Raw genomic sequence first — 15,467 nt, forward strand, 5'->3', positions numbered from 1 at the left:
TGGCAAACGTATATAGACTGAATTTAGTCACAGTTATCACAGTTTGATGATAAATATAACTGCACACTACAAAAGGACACAGGCTATCATTTACAAACTTAATCTCATGCAATCAATGTCTTGCATTTGAAACAGTTCATATAAGAAATTAGTGACCGTACCCCATAAGCACCACCACACTCACTAATGCATACAGTGTCCATCGACATGTAATTAAGAGCATTATAAAAGGTTCAGTGTTATCAATATGTCAATTTATTATAAGAAACACAAGATTTTAACAGCCAATGACATTTACAGATGGTGAGACTCAACTGATTTTCTACTGTTCAGTGTTAATCACCATCTAACTCAACCAGTCAAGAGCTACATTTAACCTTAGATGTTATATGAATATAGTCCCTGAAGCATAGGTTTTATTAGCTGACAATAATAATAAATAAATAAGCATTATAGGCACAAATACAAATGTACTTTTAGAAATAGTTTTTGAAAAATATGGTGTTATTGTTTTGGCAAGCTTAAATTAAAACTTCTATGAAACCTTGTGTGATATTCCTTTAAAATAATGTTTTAGTATATATATTTTTTTAAGTATATTTTACTAAGCAATTTCTTACATAATTTCTTTGAGTTAGACCAAACTTTTATTTTAGTGGATTGTAACCAGAGTTTCTGTGTTTTTCGCGAACCATTTGAGTCAGTTTGGGGAACGCGAATCATTTGAATCAGTTCGGGAGTTCGGAGCGGGTTCGCGAATCATTTGAGTCAGTTTGGGGAATCGCGAATCATTTGTATCAGTTCGGGAGTTCGGAGCGGGTTCGCGAATCATTTGAGTCAGTTTGGGGATCGCAAATCATTTGTATCAGTTCGGGAGTTCGTAGCGGGATCGCGAATCATTTGAGTCAGTTTGGGGATCGCGAATCCTTTGAATCAGTTCGGGAGTTCGGAGCGGGTTCGCGAATCATTTGAGTCAGTTCGGGAGTTCGGAGCGGGTTCGCGAATCATTTGAGTCAGTTTGGGGATCGCGAATCATTTGAGTCAGTTTGGGAGTTCGGAGCGGGTTCGCGAATCATTTGAGTCAGTTTGGGGATCGCGAATCATTTGAGTCAGTTTGGGAGTTCGGAGCGGGATCGCGAATCATTTGAGTCAGTTTGGGGATCGCGAATCATTTGTATCAGTTCGGGAGTTCGGAGCGGGATCGCGAATCATTTGAGTCAGTTTGGGGATCGCGAATCATTTGAGTCAGTTTGGGAGTTCGGAGCGGGATCGCGAATCATTTGAATCAGTTCGAGAGTTCAGAGCCCATGTTGTCAAATTAAAATCCATCCACGATATTTGATCAGATGTTTGGACTCTTATTCTCACGGCACCCATTCTGGATCCATTGGCCTGCTAATTTTCATTCTAGATCCTACAGAAAACGGGACGTGTTGCCACAAGTCTGATTCCTAGATGTGCTACAGTAAGTGCAGCATTTCATTTACTGCACACAGCTTAAAACATAATCTTACCCTAACATTTATTTGTTACCAAGCAAGTGCTGCTGTTTGCTTAAGAAAACGTGAATCTTGTTGCAATTCATGTTATGGTCTCCTCAGGAATAAGTTATTTATAGTGTATTAAAACGTTTGAGTTTTGAGTACTTGCTGATCTTTTATTCAGGACTTCTGCTGTGTTTACAGCAGAAACATGCTGTGATCCATCTGTGTGTGTGTGTGTGTGTGTGTGTGTGTGTGTGTGTGTGTGAGGGAGAGATAAGAGTCCAAGCACACACACACTGGTAGTGTTTCTGTCCCTAATACATGTTTAAATCAACCACATTTGGCACTGTTACACATTTTAGTTCAGTTAAAATGTTTTTTTGTTGTTTGATGCTATACAGAGAAATTGTTAATCATAATACAATAATATGTTGGGGACTCATGTTCTGAAATTTGTTTTGTTTTATGTTGGAATCATAAGTAACACCAAACATTCAATTTATCATGTAATTAAATCAAACAGTTCGAATTCAATTCGGTAAGAAAATGATGTTGGACAGTGGCACCAAAAAACAGAAGAAGCTTGAGCTAAACCCTCACACACCCCCCATCTGATTGGACGAGAAGAGTGCAAAGGCGGCTTGTGATTGGATACTGTCGTGTAATGGAATGTGAATACCCTTCTGTGTATGCTACAGAAATTTAACAAGTGCGTAGAATGTGTTTCAGAAGGGCGGGGCTTAGCAGCTAGTACGCTGTCTCTGATTGGTCAGGTAGGATTAGTCTAAATATAATTTCTTAACGTTTCATTGTCCACTCCCTAATTCCCATTCACCGATTGCCAAAGTGTCTCTCAGCTATAATTTCGGTTTTAATTATTATCCATACCCGCTTCTGAATCACCGCTTGGCATCTGATACGTGTGACTTTGCTCAGCGCTGCTAAGGATCGACCAATCACAGCCGTTTGCGTTTATCTGGTTAGAGTTTCAGTTACTCCAAAATCTTGTGAGCCGCATAGCGCCCCCTGGAGCAGGATTATTTATTAATGTAACTAGTTGACACACTTTAACTTAGTTTGTGTCACTCCAGCTGGACAGGACACCGAGTCGGACACCGACAACTTTGCAAACTAAATGATAAACCTGCTTATTTGCAGAAGGTAAGTTACTGTAAATTGTTTTCATTTATTTTTGCGTTTGTAATAAGCAGTGACTTTTTTTGAAGCATCCCGTGAAAACTGGTATCGTTACATTAGCCTAAATGTTTTGACGAATTATTAATACTTAAAAAAAACTGCGTTATATTATTATTGCTGGGACTTTAACTATATTTATTAATTAGACTACCAGGCTGTTTAAGTAAAAACACTAAAAACATACATATATCAAATATAAAATTTGTTTATCCATGTTGTTTGCGCATTTTGGTGTAGTTTGTTTGGTGTAACCTTTGTTTTTGGTGTGTAAGCGTTGTAATTATTTTACTGTTTTCACATAATACAGGCATAAAGTTAAATTAAGGTTTAGAAAAATAATTCAAATGCGGCAAAGTAAAACACAAACAAACATTATTAAATAAATAACTTAAGATAAAAAGTAAAAAAATAAATAAATACCAAAAACCTCAGAAACAAAGATAATTATATATATATATATATATATATATATATATATATATATATATATATATATATATGTGTGTGTGTGTGTGTGTGTGTGTGTGTGTGTGTGTGTGTGTGTGTGTGTGTGTGATTTAAATTGTGCATTATGCAACATTAACATTCATTGCAGAACGTGTTCTTGTTATGATACAACATCAATGTCAGAGTCAATGTCACATGGTCCAGTGACGTCACTTTTACAGTCTTGTGCTTGCTTGTGTTTGTTTGGACACGAAACACACGTCCCTCAAAGATCAGCAGTTGAGCACAGCTCGTGCATGTGAACTTGGGCTGAAGAGGTCACTATTACTACTAGGGGTCATTCCGATCAACACAAACTGACTTTAAGTTCGCAAAATAATGTTTAGTTTTTTTATCATTTGGGACCCTGGACCACAAAAACAGTCTTAAGCTTTATAAATCATCCTGAAAGACGAATAAATAAGCTTTCTATGATGCATGGCTTGTTAGGACAGAACAATATTTGAAAATCTGGAATCTGAGGGTGCAAAAAAAAATCTAAATATTGAGAAAATCGACTTTAAAGTTGTTCAAATGAATTCTTAGCAATGTAACATGTACTTACTCTAAGGTTAGGCTTTGGTTTAGGGTTACTTGCATGTAACATGTGAAAAGGACACCTTGAAATAAACACACTGACTGTGAGTTTGATTTTATGGACAGGAGTCCCGTCTGAGGATCGTCTCGATGTCCGTCTCAGTGGCCTCAGTGTCCCGTCTGCTCCGATGCGGTCTGTCCTCGGTGGGCCGGAGCACCAGTGGGGGGGTCCGGTGGAGCAGCACTCGTCTGGACGTGGATGGAAGCGGACGTCCAGCCACGTGGGACTCCTTCGGGATCTGGGATAACCGGATAGAGGAGCCCATCCTGCTGCCTCCCAGCATCCGCTATGGGACCCCCATCCCACAAATCAGCCTGTCCAAGGTGGGCTGCGCCTCCCACATCGGCCGCCGGCGCGACAACGAGGACCGCTTCCAGGCCAGCAGACTCACGCATGACGTCCTCTTCTTCGCTCTGTTCGACGGACACGGAGGACCACAGGCCGCGGACTTCTGTCACAAACACATGGAGCAGCACATCCGGTACAGCACTGACCTTCAGCTCAGTTAAACATGTTTGACCCTTGCAGAAGACTGACATTCTGCTCACGGTTTTTTCAGGACAATTTGTCCTAAATGGGATTTAACACTAAAAATCAATAATAATAATAGTGATAATCAACCAAAAAGTAAAAAAAAAAAAAAAAAATTCTGGTAAAATCTTTATGAATTAATATTAACATAAACCTACTATATTTCTTGCACATAAAAAACATGTCTGTAAATTTGTTTTTTTATTTAATAAAAAAAAAAAACTAAATGTGAATGTTTTAAAAAATATATTGAAAACTAAATAAATACATCTTAATACATACAAAAAAAAACATGAGAATGTTTAAAAACTTTATTTAAAAAATATACAAAAAAATCAAAATGTGAATGTTATAAAATCTATATATTTAAATAATATAACTATAATATTTAACTATATTAAATAAAAAAATCTGGTAGAAACAGTAAACATTTTATTTGTCACACATGACATAAACAAATAAACATGATCACGTTTTTTTTTTAATGTATTTAACAAATATTTTAAAAGGTTAGTAAATTTGAACATTAAAAACACTATTTTAAATATAAAAATCTGGTAAAAACAATAACACTTTAACATTAATATACATATTTTTCTCACACATTAAAAAAAAACAACCAACCCAGGATCTAATGTAAGGGATAAACATGCATCATTGTAAATGAAATGACGAGGATTTTGTGTTTTATAGGGATTGTTTGGAGGTGGAAACAGATTTACAAGCAGTTGTGTCTAAAGCGTTCCTGCAAGTGGATGCAGCTTTGTCAGCGGAGCTGCAGATGTACGGCAACGGTATGAAAAACTCACGTTTGTCTTTATGCATTTGACAGACGCTTTTATCCAAAGCATCTTGCATTGCATTAAACATACAGGGTTCCCAGGGTTTTTTCTGTTAATTATAGGTCATAGAAATTCCGAAAGTCATTGAAAAGTCATGGAAAATCAGTGAAAGTCAGGGAATTCGGTTTAGAGTGGGAACCCTGCGTCTGTCAGTTGATGCATTGATGCACACTCCAGTAAAGTGTGTCTGTGTGTGTGCTCCAGCCTCCCTCATGATGGTGGGCACGACGGCGACGGTGGCGCTGTTACGAGACGGGATCGAGCTGGTCGTCGGCAGCGTGGGAGACAGTCGAGCTCTGCTGTGCAGGAAGGGAAAAGTGCGCAAACTCACCGACGACCACACGCCAGATAGGAAAGATGAGAAACACAGGTACACACACACACACACACACCAGCGCTCCAGGAATAACACGTTCTGGTATGTTTCGTGATAGAAGAGCGCTCTCTTATGTGCTATTAATAAAAGCAAAGACCTGCAACTCACATTACAACTCACATCCATAAAAACCGTGCGTGCAGTGTTACTCAAGCGTTCGTTTGCAGGACAATTTCTGTGTATCACTTAAATAACACTTCTGTTTTAGGTTACTGTTCTGACCACTTAGTGTTTTAACCACATTTTGTCACAATATCTTGGATTAGCCTGTAAATGCCAGTAATTGGACCGTACCAATGATTTGGACACATGTCATTGCACTAAATACAAAATCTTGATATACAGTGTAATTTATTGTTACAATCAACAAATTTAAAGATTCTAAATATAATATGAAAGAAATTAAGATAGTATTGTGTTTGTGGTGTTAGCTACATACTATTATAGTTTGTATTAATATATTAATATTTCTCTCATTTTAGGTATAGTAATTTTGTTGTTTTTAATTTTTAATATTAAATATGTCTATGTAGGTTGGGTTTTTTCCCCCATTTTTTAAGTTAGCCTCGTCAACTAAACTGATTTTTTTTTTTGATAAAATTTTTATTCCAGTAAACTTTTATTTTTAGAAACAAAAGTATATTTTTAATAGTTTTGGTTTTAGTTAGCTATAATAACAGCATTTCTATTTTTCACAGTTAAATTCTTATATTACATTTTATTTGGAATAACAGAAATGTTTGTAATAATTTTAATCAGAAATGTTTCTTGAGCAGTAAATCAGAATATTTGAATGATTTCTAAAAGATCATGTGACACTGAAGACTGGAGGAATGATGCTGAAAATACAGCTTTGATAACAGAAATAAATTACATTTTAATATATATTCACATAGAAAACAGATATTTTACACTGCAATAATATTTCTCAATATTACTGATTTTACTGTATTTTATATATATATATATATTTTTTCAAATGAATGCAACCTACCCAATATTTAAGTAATATCTGTGTTTGTAGGATTCGTCAGAGTGGTGGGTTTGTGACCTGGAATAGCGTCGGTCAGGCAAACGTTAACGGCCGGTTGGCAATGACCCGCAGCATCGGAGACTTCGACCTGAAGAAGAGCGGCGTGATCGCAGAACCAGAGACCACTCGAACTCTAGTATGCGCTTGTCAAATTATAGTCAACTGCATTATTTCAAAATAAAAGTCTGGCTTTTAACTTGTGCTTTATTTCATTTTGTGTCATTTCAAACATTTGATCAGCATTTAAAGGGTTAATTCACCCCAAAATGAAAATTCTGTCATTAATTACTCAGCCTCATGTCATTACAAACTCATAAGACCTTCGTTCAATTTGTATTTTTTGGTGTGAACTATTCCTTTAAGTGACTTGAAACATGAAATAGTGCTAAATTCCATTCGTAAAACCTGTCAAATCTGCTCTCATTGTTCTCTCACGTCTGTAGTTGCATCACGCTCACGACTCTTTCCTGGTTCTCACCACCGACGGCATCAACTTCATCATGACCAACGAGGAGATCTGTGATGTCATCAACCAGTGCCACGACCCCACCGAGGCGGCAAACGTCATCGCTGAGCAGGTTTAAAATTTAAATCATAATCTGACAAACTAAAAATGGGATACTGAAGTTATTCTGCCCATCAATTGAATGAGGTATAACTTTGCTGTCGAAATGGCTGAAAAACTACGTTTGAATATATGTGTTTGTATAGTTAAATATAAAGGACCGAAAACCAATCACAAAGAGTACTGTTTTCATGGGATGGGGAAAAAATACCATAAAGTCTCAAAACTTTGAGTTGAATTTACATTAATTCGTAATTGCAAGACATGAGTGCAACAGTAAAAGATGTCCCTATAAAAAATGCGATAAATGTGCATTCTGTGTGAATGGCTTGGCTTCAGTTTTGCTGTAGACCTTCTCCGCATTGATTTTCTTTTTTTGCGCAATATTTTTAATGAACAGCGCCAAATCTAGTGAGTTTAACTGGAATGGGTTACAAAAGGATTAAAATGCAATGACACCTAAATAGATATTGCATTTCATGCGCCACTGATAAGGCTTCCTGACGCACATCTAAGATTTAAATGCAACGTTTTTTGCATTCAAATTCGACATATATTCGAAATTCGAATTTTTATTTGACAACGCTACTTTGTTACACAACGGTGTTAAGATTCGTCTTCCTAAAGTTGAGTTTGTGTTGTTAAGGCTCTGCAGTACGGCTCGGAGGACAACAGCACAGTCATTGTCGTCCCGTTTGGAGCCTGGGGAAAACATCAGAACGGCGAATATACGTACAACATGAGCCGAAACTTTGCCTCCATCGGCCGCTGGTCCTAACGGTGGTCAAAAGATCATCTCAACAAGAGAAAAACACTCCCAATAACAACCTGTTCTCATAGTAAACAAAAGTCCAACTGTATGAACTCCAGTCTGAAGATCATGAAAACAACTGTTCTTTTGCAACTTTCCATCCTAAGCGAGAGTAAAACTGGTGGATTATTATTTATTGTTAGGGAACACTCATTGTGTTAAATAAATACGTCTTTCTTTCTCGAAACATAAGATGATTGAATTCTGTGTATGTAATTGTGTCAACACTGATAGAGGCCCATCAAAACAAAAGTTAAATAATAAATCTAGAACAAATGAGTCTTTATAACTTTATTTATTGGCTAAAACTGTTTATACAGAGTTCTGGCATGAAACTCTAGATGGCGCCTTCCAATACAGTACTTATAACTCAATCTGTCCTAATGACATCATTATCACATGGCACAGCTGATTGGTTCCCTCCTGTATCGGTAACCAATGAGCTCGCTGCTCAGCATTTAAATATATGACTAGGGTTTACCGTAGCAGTTGCAGCTTGCTTCAGAAGCCCTCCACCTTCCCCAGCTCCACCTGTATAGGCCTGCTGCAAGATGATTCATGTACACTATATGTGGGTTATTTCATGTATGTTATATTTGGAGCAGCAATGTTTCTTACATGCTCACAGCAGCATGTTATGGATGTATTAGCAACAGCAGCAGCAGCGAAGCAGATCTATTCTGCCAAGACCAAATACATTAACATTGTAATGTCCATATCATGCCAATCCCTCTGAGAGTTATTATTATGCTATTACTGAATATAAAAGTAACTTGTGGAATATAATAACCCATAGGTGCACACGCATTCAATAAATAGTTAATACATCATAATAGTAATAATAATAATTATGATTATAACTATGTTAAATAGTAATTGTTTATTTTTTTAATGATGTTGTATTTTCTATTTTAAACAATTGACTGGTTTTATCTGACTAATTGTTCATTTGCATGACAACAATGTTCTAAAAATTTAAAAGCTGCATTTGCATTTTTGAAAATTTCATTTCATCCTTATTTACACGGACTAAAAACGCTGTATTATTCATGCCGGGCCAGTAGTTGGCGATGTAGTTTAGTAAAATACACGCATTGTGTGCACACCGTTTTTTTTTGTTGCAAGTTTGCATTTTGTGATTTATTTGCACTTTATCAAGGTGTATCACATTTATCGTTGCACAGCAAATTTTGCGGGTGAAATTGAGTCATTCCAATAGGAATCCGCATAATCGAGTGTTTTGCATGAACATGTCAAGATTTCTCTCATGTTCAAGTTTTTTACACTGATTCTACTTGACACAACACCCTTTTCAACAATGAAATACAGAAAACTTTCTGGTGTTTTGGTCGTTTATTTGCACGACGATGCCATTTTGGGGACCTGAAAACGCAAACTTTTTTAAACATGTTTCCAAGTGCGCATTTTTGAAAATTATACCGTTATTGTCTCCATGTAAACTTTAAAAATGCTAATTTGTAAAACCGGTGACATCATGCAAATGCATATTACGTATTCAGTCTAAAGGCATGCCTGATTACATATCGAAGAATGTTTATGTTTCATTGCAAAGTGACATCGCCATCTACAGGCCTGGCATAATACAGTGTTTTTAGTCATTTTCTTTGGGTCCGCATGAACTGGGATCACTCTGACGACATTGGTGTCTGTATGCAAAGTTTTAAGTTTTTAGTACAGACGTCCTGTAAATGTACCCTAAAAGTGTAAAATGTTAGTTATCTGAGCACAATGGACATTTTTAGTGCCTTACTTCTTTGTCACATGATTTTATTGACAAATCAAGTCAAGTGGGTAATACTAAAGACATTTGGTTAAGTTGATCCCAAAGTTTTGCATTGGTGTACAGTACTGTTTTAGAGAGATTGGCTTGTGTACTCTCTCAGTGTAGTATAAATATCTTCTACACTGCTGATGGTATCACATGTCAGTTATGAAATACGATTGTAGAGAACTTCCTGTGAAATAAAAACTGCTATGAAACATGGTGAGCTACTTTCTTCTGCTGAACTCATTTCAGCACACTAGAATGGTTTTAATTATGTTTCATATGCTATCAGCAGAAGCACATTAAAACTTTTGTAGCTTAGAACAAATGTCCCAGATGTTGCTTCATATTGCAACTAAGCATTGGATACTTTTTGGATAAAGGAGTGCATGCGGATCTGGAATTGGAGGCGATTTATGACATTCTGATACAAGATTACAAAGACAATCATTTATTTTCTTTAGAAAAACAAGCAATGATAATTAAGACTAGGAATGTGAATTTAAAAAGTAAAGAAGGCAATTTGTAAGTCGCTTGGCTTTGGCCTTATTCGCTTCTTGAACAAAAAAAACGTCCATTATGCCCCTTACGAAAAATAAACTTTTTGAGTGTGCTATTAGTATACTTTTTTTAGGAAAGTATTTTTTTAGTTTACTTATTATGTACTTCTCAGAAATGGGCTTTATGTACTCCTCAGAAATATACTTAATATGACATTTAAGTATACTTGACTTATACATACAAAAATATATGTGAGCTATACTCCTAGAATCCGTGTTTTCATTGTTATACACTAGAGGGCGCTAGTACACATCTTCTGTACAGAATTTCTAAAAAAAGACAAGTGAAGAAGAAAAAAGAAACACAAGATACTAGCACATGTAACATTATCATCTGACATGAAACAGCATCAAAACTGTAACGTTATGGAATAAATTTACCGATGAAGTAGTTGACCATCTAAGTTTTGATTATCATTCTGAATCCAATTCATAGTCTTTTTCAGCTTTTAGTTTACAATTTTATTTATTTTTTTAATGAAACTTACCCACATCAAAGTATTTAAAAAAATAATGCATGAAGCTGCTAGTATAAAATGTTTTTGTTTACAAGCAGTTTTCTTTGTTCTTTCTTTGGATGTTTTGTCTGTTCAGATATTCATGTAACACCATATATACACATTAAAACCTAAATAGGGACATAGTAGTGTACTTAAAGTATGATGTGAAGTTCACTTAAAGAAAACACATGAGTATACTTGCAGTATAAAACTACTAGACTAGTAGTTTACTGAGACTATACTTCACAAAGTATTTAATTACCGTAGTAAACTATCAGTGTACCTAAAAGTTCACTTTTAGTATAATTGCAGTAAAAACTACAAACATAGAGGTAAACTAGTAGTGTACTCAATATTTGCTACTGTTATACTTAAAGTATACTTAAAAGTATACTTTTATATACTAGAAAGTGGGCCAATTTAGTCCCAATGAGTATTAAAACTGTACACTTACAAGCATTTGTATACTTTTAAATAAAATATACTCAAACTTTACTTAAGTATACTTAATATTATAAACTTGAAGTACACTACTTTTTGGTAAGGGGCTGCTTGATATAGCAAACTTGAGGAAAGTGTATTGCTGTAGAGTTTGTAATAGTTCAACAGTGGCCCACGGCAATCTTGGTCCTTGAACTTTGGAGCGTAAGGTGAACTATGGCTCGATCTGTAGATGGTAAACACATCCCACATGTCTTGTGAGTCGGTGGGCTAAAAATACACGAGAACAGCATGAGACTCCTTTACTGATATTACGTGCATGTATGTTCTGCCATTGTGTCCTCAGACTTCAACTGTCTGCAAAAGCCTAGATCTGAATTTAGTGTCCTGTGTTTTGTTTTTTTACACTAAATACAGTCATATACAGTCAAAGAGTAATTGAATTTGATTCAGATCGGGACTCCGGAAAGGCCATTCACCAACATAATCAAAGCTTGATTTAATTTTAAAAAATTTAATTTAGTATAATGTCTATAAGCTTCATTTACATGCATCTAAAAAGCATGCAAATTCAGCCACCTTGTGTTTTTCATACAACCTACAATAGCTTTGAAAAAGGCAATTTTTTCATGCATTGTAGCATGAAGTATTTTGTTGATTCACCATTGTTGAGATTCATATGCTGATTCTTGACGTCTGTGGTCTTTGTGTTGCTTCAGATGAAACTTTTTATGTGATTTGTAAATTATTGAAATCATCTGATTTATACAATACTACTAGATCTGACATTATAAGTGATGCTAAAGCAATACAATATACATTTAATCAGAAATTGGACTTCTAAGAAACTTTTATTTATTTTTACTTGGCTTCGCTGGTCAAGCTAAATGTGTTTTTAATGAACACACAGTCAAAACTAACAGTGTAACGTCACCACCAAAACATGAAAGGTCAAGAACCCAACAAAAGGACACACTGATCTATATATATATATATATAGCCTATATTTTTTCCTGAGATCAGATAATATTTTAAGCTGTCATGTTACAGCGTGCCCCTCAGATGTTACAATGTACCCCACCTACGGGGCATGTTGTCTCACTTCACTTTTATTTTTTTAGGTTAAATAAAAGAAAACCTGAATAATGTAATTATTAAACAAAGCGACATATTTGTTTTAGACACTTGTAAAATTACTGTGGATGATGAAATTATATTCTGAACCCCATGTGGATTAACACAAATTGAGAAAGTCAAAAAGTGTTACCCCCGCTCTCCCATATAGCCCCAATTTACCAGAGGAACCTCGTAAAAAAAAAAAAAAAAAAAACGTGTAAACTCAGAAAAAAAGGTACAAAAGTTGTCACTGGGGCGAAACCTTTTCAAAAGGCACAAATTTGTACCTAAAGAATGCAAAAATGTACAAAAGCTTTTATACATTTTGTTCTGAGTGTATTTCAGAACACAATATTTACTTTTATTTTATTTTATTTTATTTTTTACAGATGGAACCCCGTCCCCTTACCAAAAATAGCTATGGTTTAACCATAGTAAAATTGTAGTAATCATTTATTTATTTATTTTTTGTCGTATTGACTACCATTTTTATAACCACAATAGAAGTTTTACTACAAATATGGTTAAAGCAAAACCCTGGTTCATTTTCGTCAGGGTAAAAACGCCCTCGGGCTAGTTTTGGGCGTTTGAGTAACAATTGGAAGGGCTTTGTTGTGCAAACCTGGCAACCCTGCTCTGTCTACACACTCCGAGATACTAGGTGGCAGTATGCATGCTTCACGGGTGTTTATAAGCCACCATTACTCTAAAACAAGGATATTCCATAGACAGTAAAAGATTCCCAGTCTTCCGATCCATAAAACTCGAGTCTCGTCGCGTCGCTGCGCTCGTTCACGCGCCCGCGCGTTCCCAGCGATTATGTAAATGAGGCCCGCGACCGTAGCACAGTGATCGGCGAGACTAGAGTATATTCCGCTCGCGATGACTGGAAGATCGTGGACCCCCGAGGCGGAGGAGACTCTGATCGAGCTCTGGCAGCAGTCTGCATGTCTGTACGACATCTCCTCCGCAGACTACCACAACCGAGAGGAGAAGGACAAGCGCTGGAGGGAGGTCTCCGAGGCGCTGCAGATGCCCGGTGAGGGTTACCTACCTGCAGTCAGCTCGTGCAAACCTTCAATGAGTGCATAGACAGAACAAGAACTTAAGTGCAATCGAAATATCTTTTAAGGAATTAAAATTAAATGTGACCCTGGTGCACAAAACTAGTCTAAAGTTGCAGAGATATATATTTGTTGCAATAACTAACAATTAATTGCATGGGTTTTTCTAATGTAAGCACTCTCGATTGCCTTTAAACAGCATGCACAGGTTAGGATCTGCATTATGCATTTTAAAATGCATCTATGAAATGTGTTATTTTCTCAGTGGAGGCGGTGGCGACCCGGGTGGCGTCTCTGAGGACTCAATATGCCAGACTGAAGAAACCTAAAGCAAACACGGGCGAGAGGAAGCCCCTCACGATGAGGCAGCGCTGGCTCCTGAGGGCCCTTGATTTCCTGAAGCCGCACATCGTTCATCGGCGGCACGAGACCACTGTACGTCTGCAAACACAGCAGAACATGCACAGAGCTCTATGATATTTTACAATTAACAGTAACATTTTCTGCATTCTTTTTAGTTACATTTTAGTGACCAAAAAGCATGTTTAGTTAATCAGGAAACGTGTTAAATTTAACACTTTTAAATAAGGTTCCGATTTTTAACTACTATAATTAATGCATTAACTAACATTTATTAACAATGAGCAATACATTGTTTGGGTATTTATTAATATTTGTTCATGTTAGTTAATGAATACAACTGTCTATTGTTAGTCCGTGATTGCTCAAGTCCCTTAAATAACATTAATAAAAATAACTTTTGATTTTAATAATGGATTAATAGTGCTGGAATCTAATGTAGTTAATAATTATGAATTGTTCCCAAACAATTTATTATTTTTAACAAATACTTTTTTTATAATTTCTTTTTAACAAAATTTCAGTTTTAATTCTACTGAATTCAGTTTAGTAATTAGTAATTAAAATGCATATGTAATAAATTGAGTTCTTTTACACTTTTGTTTTAATAATTAAATGTTTTGTTTTTTAATTTGGCCTTTTAAGAAATTCTAAATAATTTTTCTGTTTTCATTATTTAATGCACATTTATTATCAAAACCAATAGGAAACAAATGAATGCATATTATTATAAAATATAAATAATTTTTCTTAATTCAGTTTAATTTTACAGTTTTAGAGTTTAGAGTTTTTTTTTTATTTTTTTTTTACAAAAAATGACATTTCATAGAGTGAAAGTGAAAGTTTTATACAGTGAACTCCTTTTGTATTTCTACATTTACTGCACGAGTCATAACACCCTTGTTTTCTTGTAGCTGGGTCTGCCGTCCTCTGATAAAGCGGAGGACGCTCTGGACGAGTCGGATGAAATGTCTCAGGAGACGGATAAAGAAGTGGACAGCTTCGACTCCATCAGTGTGTGTCTCTCCCCGATGCCTGACACTCCAGACACCGGCATCCCTGAGGAAACAGCCTCGTGCTCTCCGTCTCCCCGGAGCACATCCGGCAAACGCACACGCTCCTCTGAACCCGACATCGAGCTGCAGAAGCTGGAGGTGCTGAAGCAGATGTCCGCTAAGGTCCTGGAGAACCCTTCTCTGGACGCCGCGGCGGTCTTCTCCAGCCAGGTGGCCCTCGAGTACCGTCTGCTCAGAGACCCCAGCGTCCAGATGCGCGTCCGCAGACAGATCATGGCTCTTCTCTACGAAGCACAGGATTCAGAGAGACTTCCCCGAGCGTCCAAGAGACACGAACAGAGAGCGCTCAAAACTGAGGATCAACACTAATATATACGGTGAAATGTGGTTCTTGTTTGTTTTAGATGTTTTACTGAACTATTTTTCTTGGTGGAGGCTTTGATATAATCTACATGTTAGATAATAAAACAATTTGAACATCATGTCAGTGTATTATTTCTGTGGATGTTAGATGATGGATAATTAAAACAAGCCCTGACTGTTTTATTAGTTTGACATGATGAAGTGCCATCGAATCCGCTTTTGAGTTAAAATACTGCATCAGTCCAGCAGGTGGCAGCATCGTGTAAGTGTACAGTGGAATCTTCAATAAAGACGCTGAAATGCACTAAAATAAAAAAATAAAAAATCGTAATCTAACA

The 15,467-nt window shown here is 36.3% G+C and overlaps 2 protein-coding genes across 2 annotated transcripts; both read left to right on the top strand.

The window, feature by feature from the left end:
- Positions 1 to 2,517: 2,517 nt before the first annotated feature.
- Positions 2,518 to 9,924, top strand: ppm1ka (protein phosphatase, Mg2+/Mn2+ dependent 1Ka). Its single transcript, XM_052594562.1, has 7 exons — positions 2,518 to 2,645; positions 3,831 to 4,246; positions 4,990 to 5,090; positions 5,343 to 5,508; positions 6,539 to 6,683; positions 6,991 to 7,125; positions 7,759 to 9,924. Exons 2-7 carry the CDS (start codon positions 3,855 to 3,857, stop codon positions 7,888 to 7,890), a joined length of 1,071 nt encoding a protein of 356 aa, XP_052450522.1. The 5' UTR covers positions 2,518 to 2,645; positions 3,831 to 3,854; the 3' UTR covers positions 7,891 to 9,924.
- Positions 9,925 to 11,828: 1,904 nt separating this feature from the next.
- Positions 11,829 to 15,248, top strand: LOC128011827 (uncharacterized). The gene is made up of 3 exons (XM_052594563.1): positions 11,829 to 13,365; positions 13,656 to 13,825; positions 14,665 to 15,248. The coding sequence occupies exons 1-3, from the start codon at positions 13,209 to 13,211 to the stop codon at positions 15,133 to 15,135; spliced, it is 798 nt and encodes a 265-aa protein (XP_052450523.1). The 5' UTR covers positions 11,829 to 13,208; the 3' UTR covers positions 15,136 to 15,248.
- The last annotated feature ends 219 nt before the right edge of the window (positions 15,249 to 15,467 follow it).

Source organism: Carassius gibelio, chromosome B23, assembly GCF_023724105.1.
Source record: "Carassius gibelio isolate Cgi1373 ecotype wild population from Czech Republic chromosome B23, carGib1.2-hapl.c, whole genome shotgun sequence".
Classification (NCBI taxonomy): Eukaryota; Metazoa; Chordata; class Actinopteri; order Cypriniformes; family Cyprinidae; genus Carassius; species Carassius gibelio.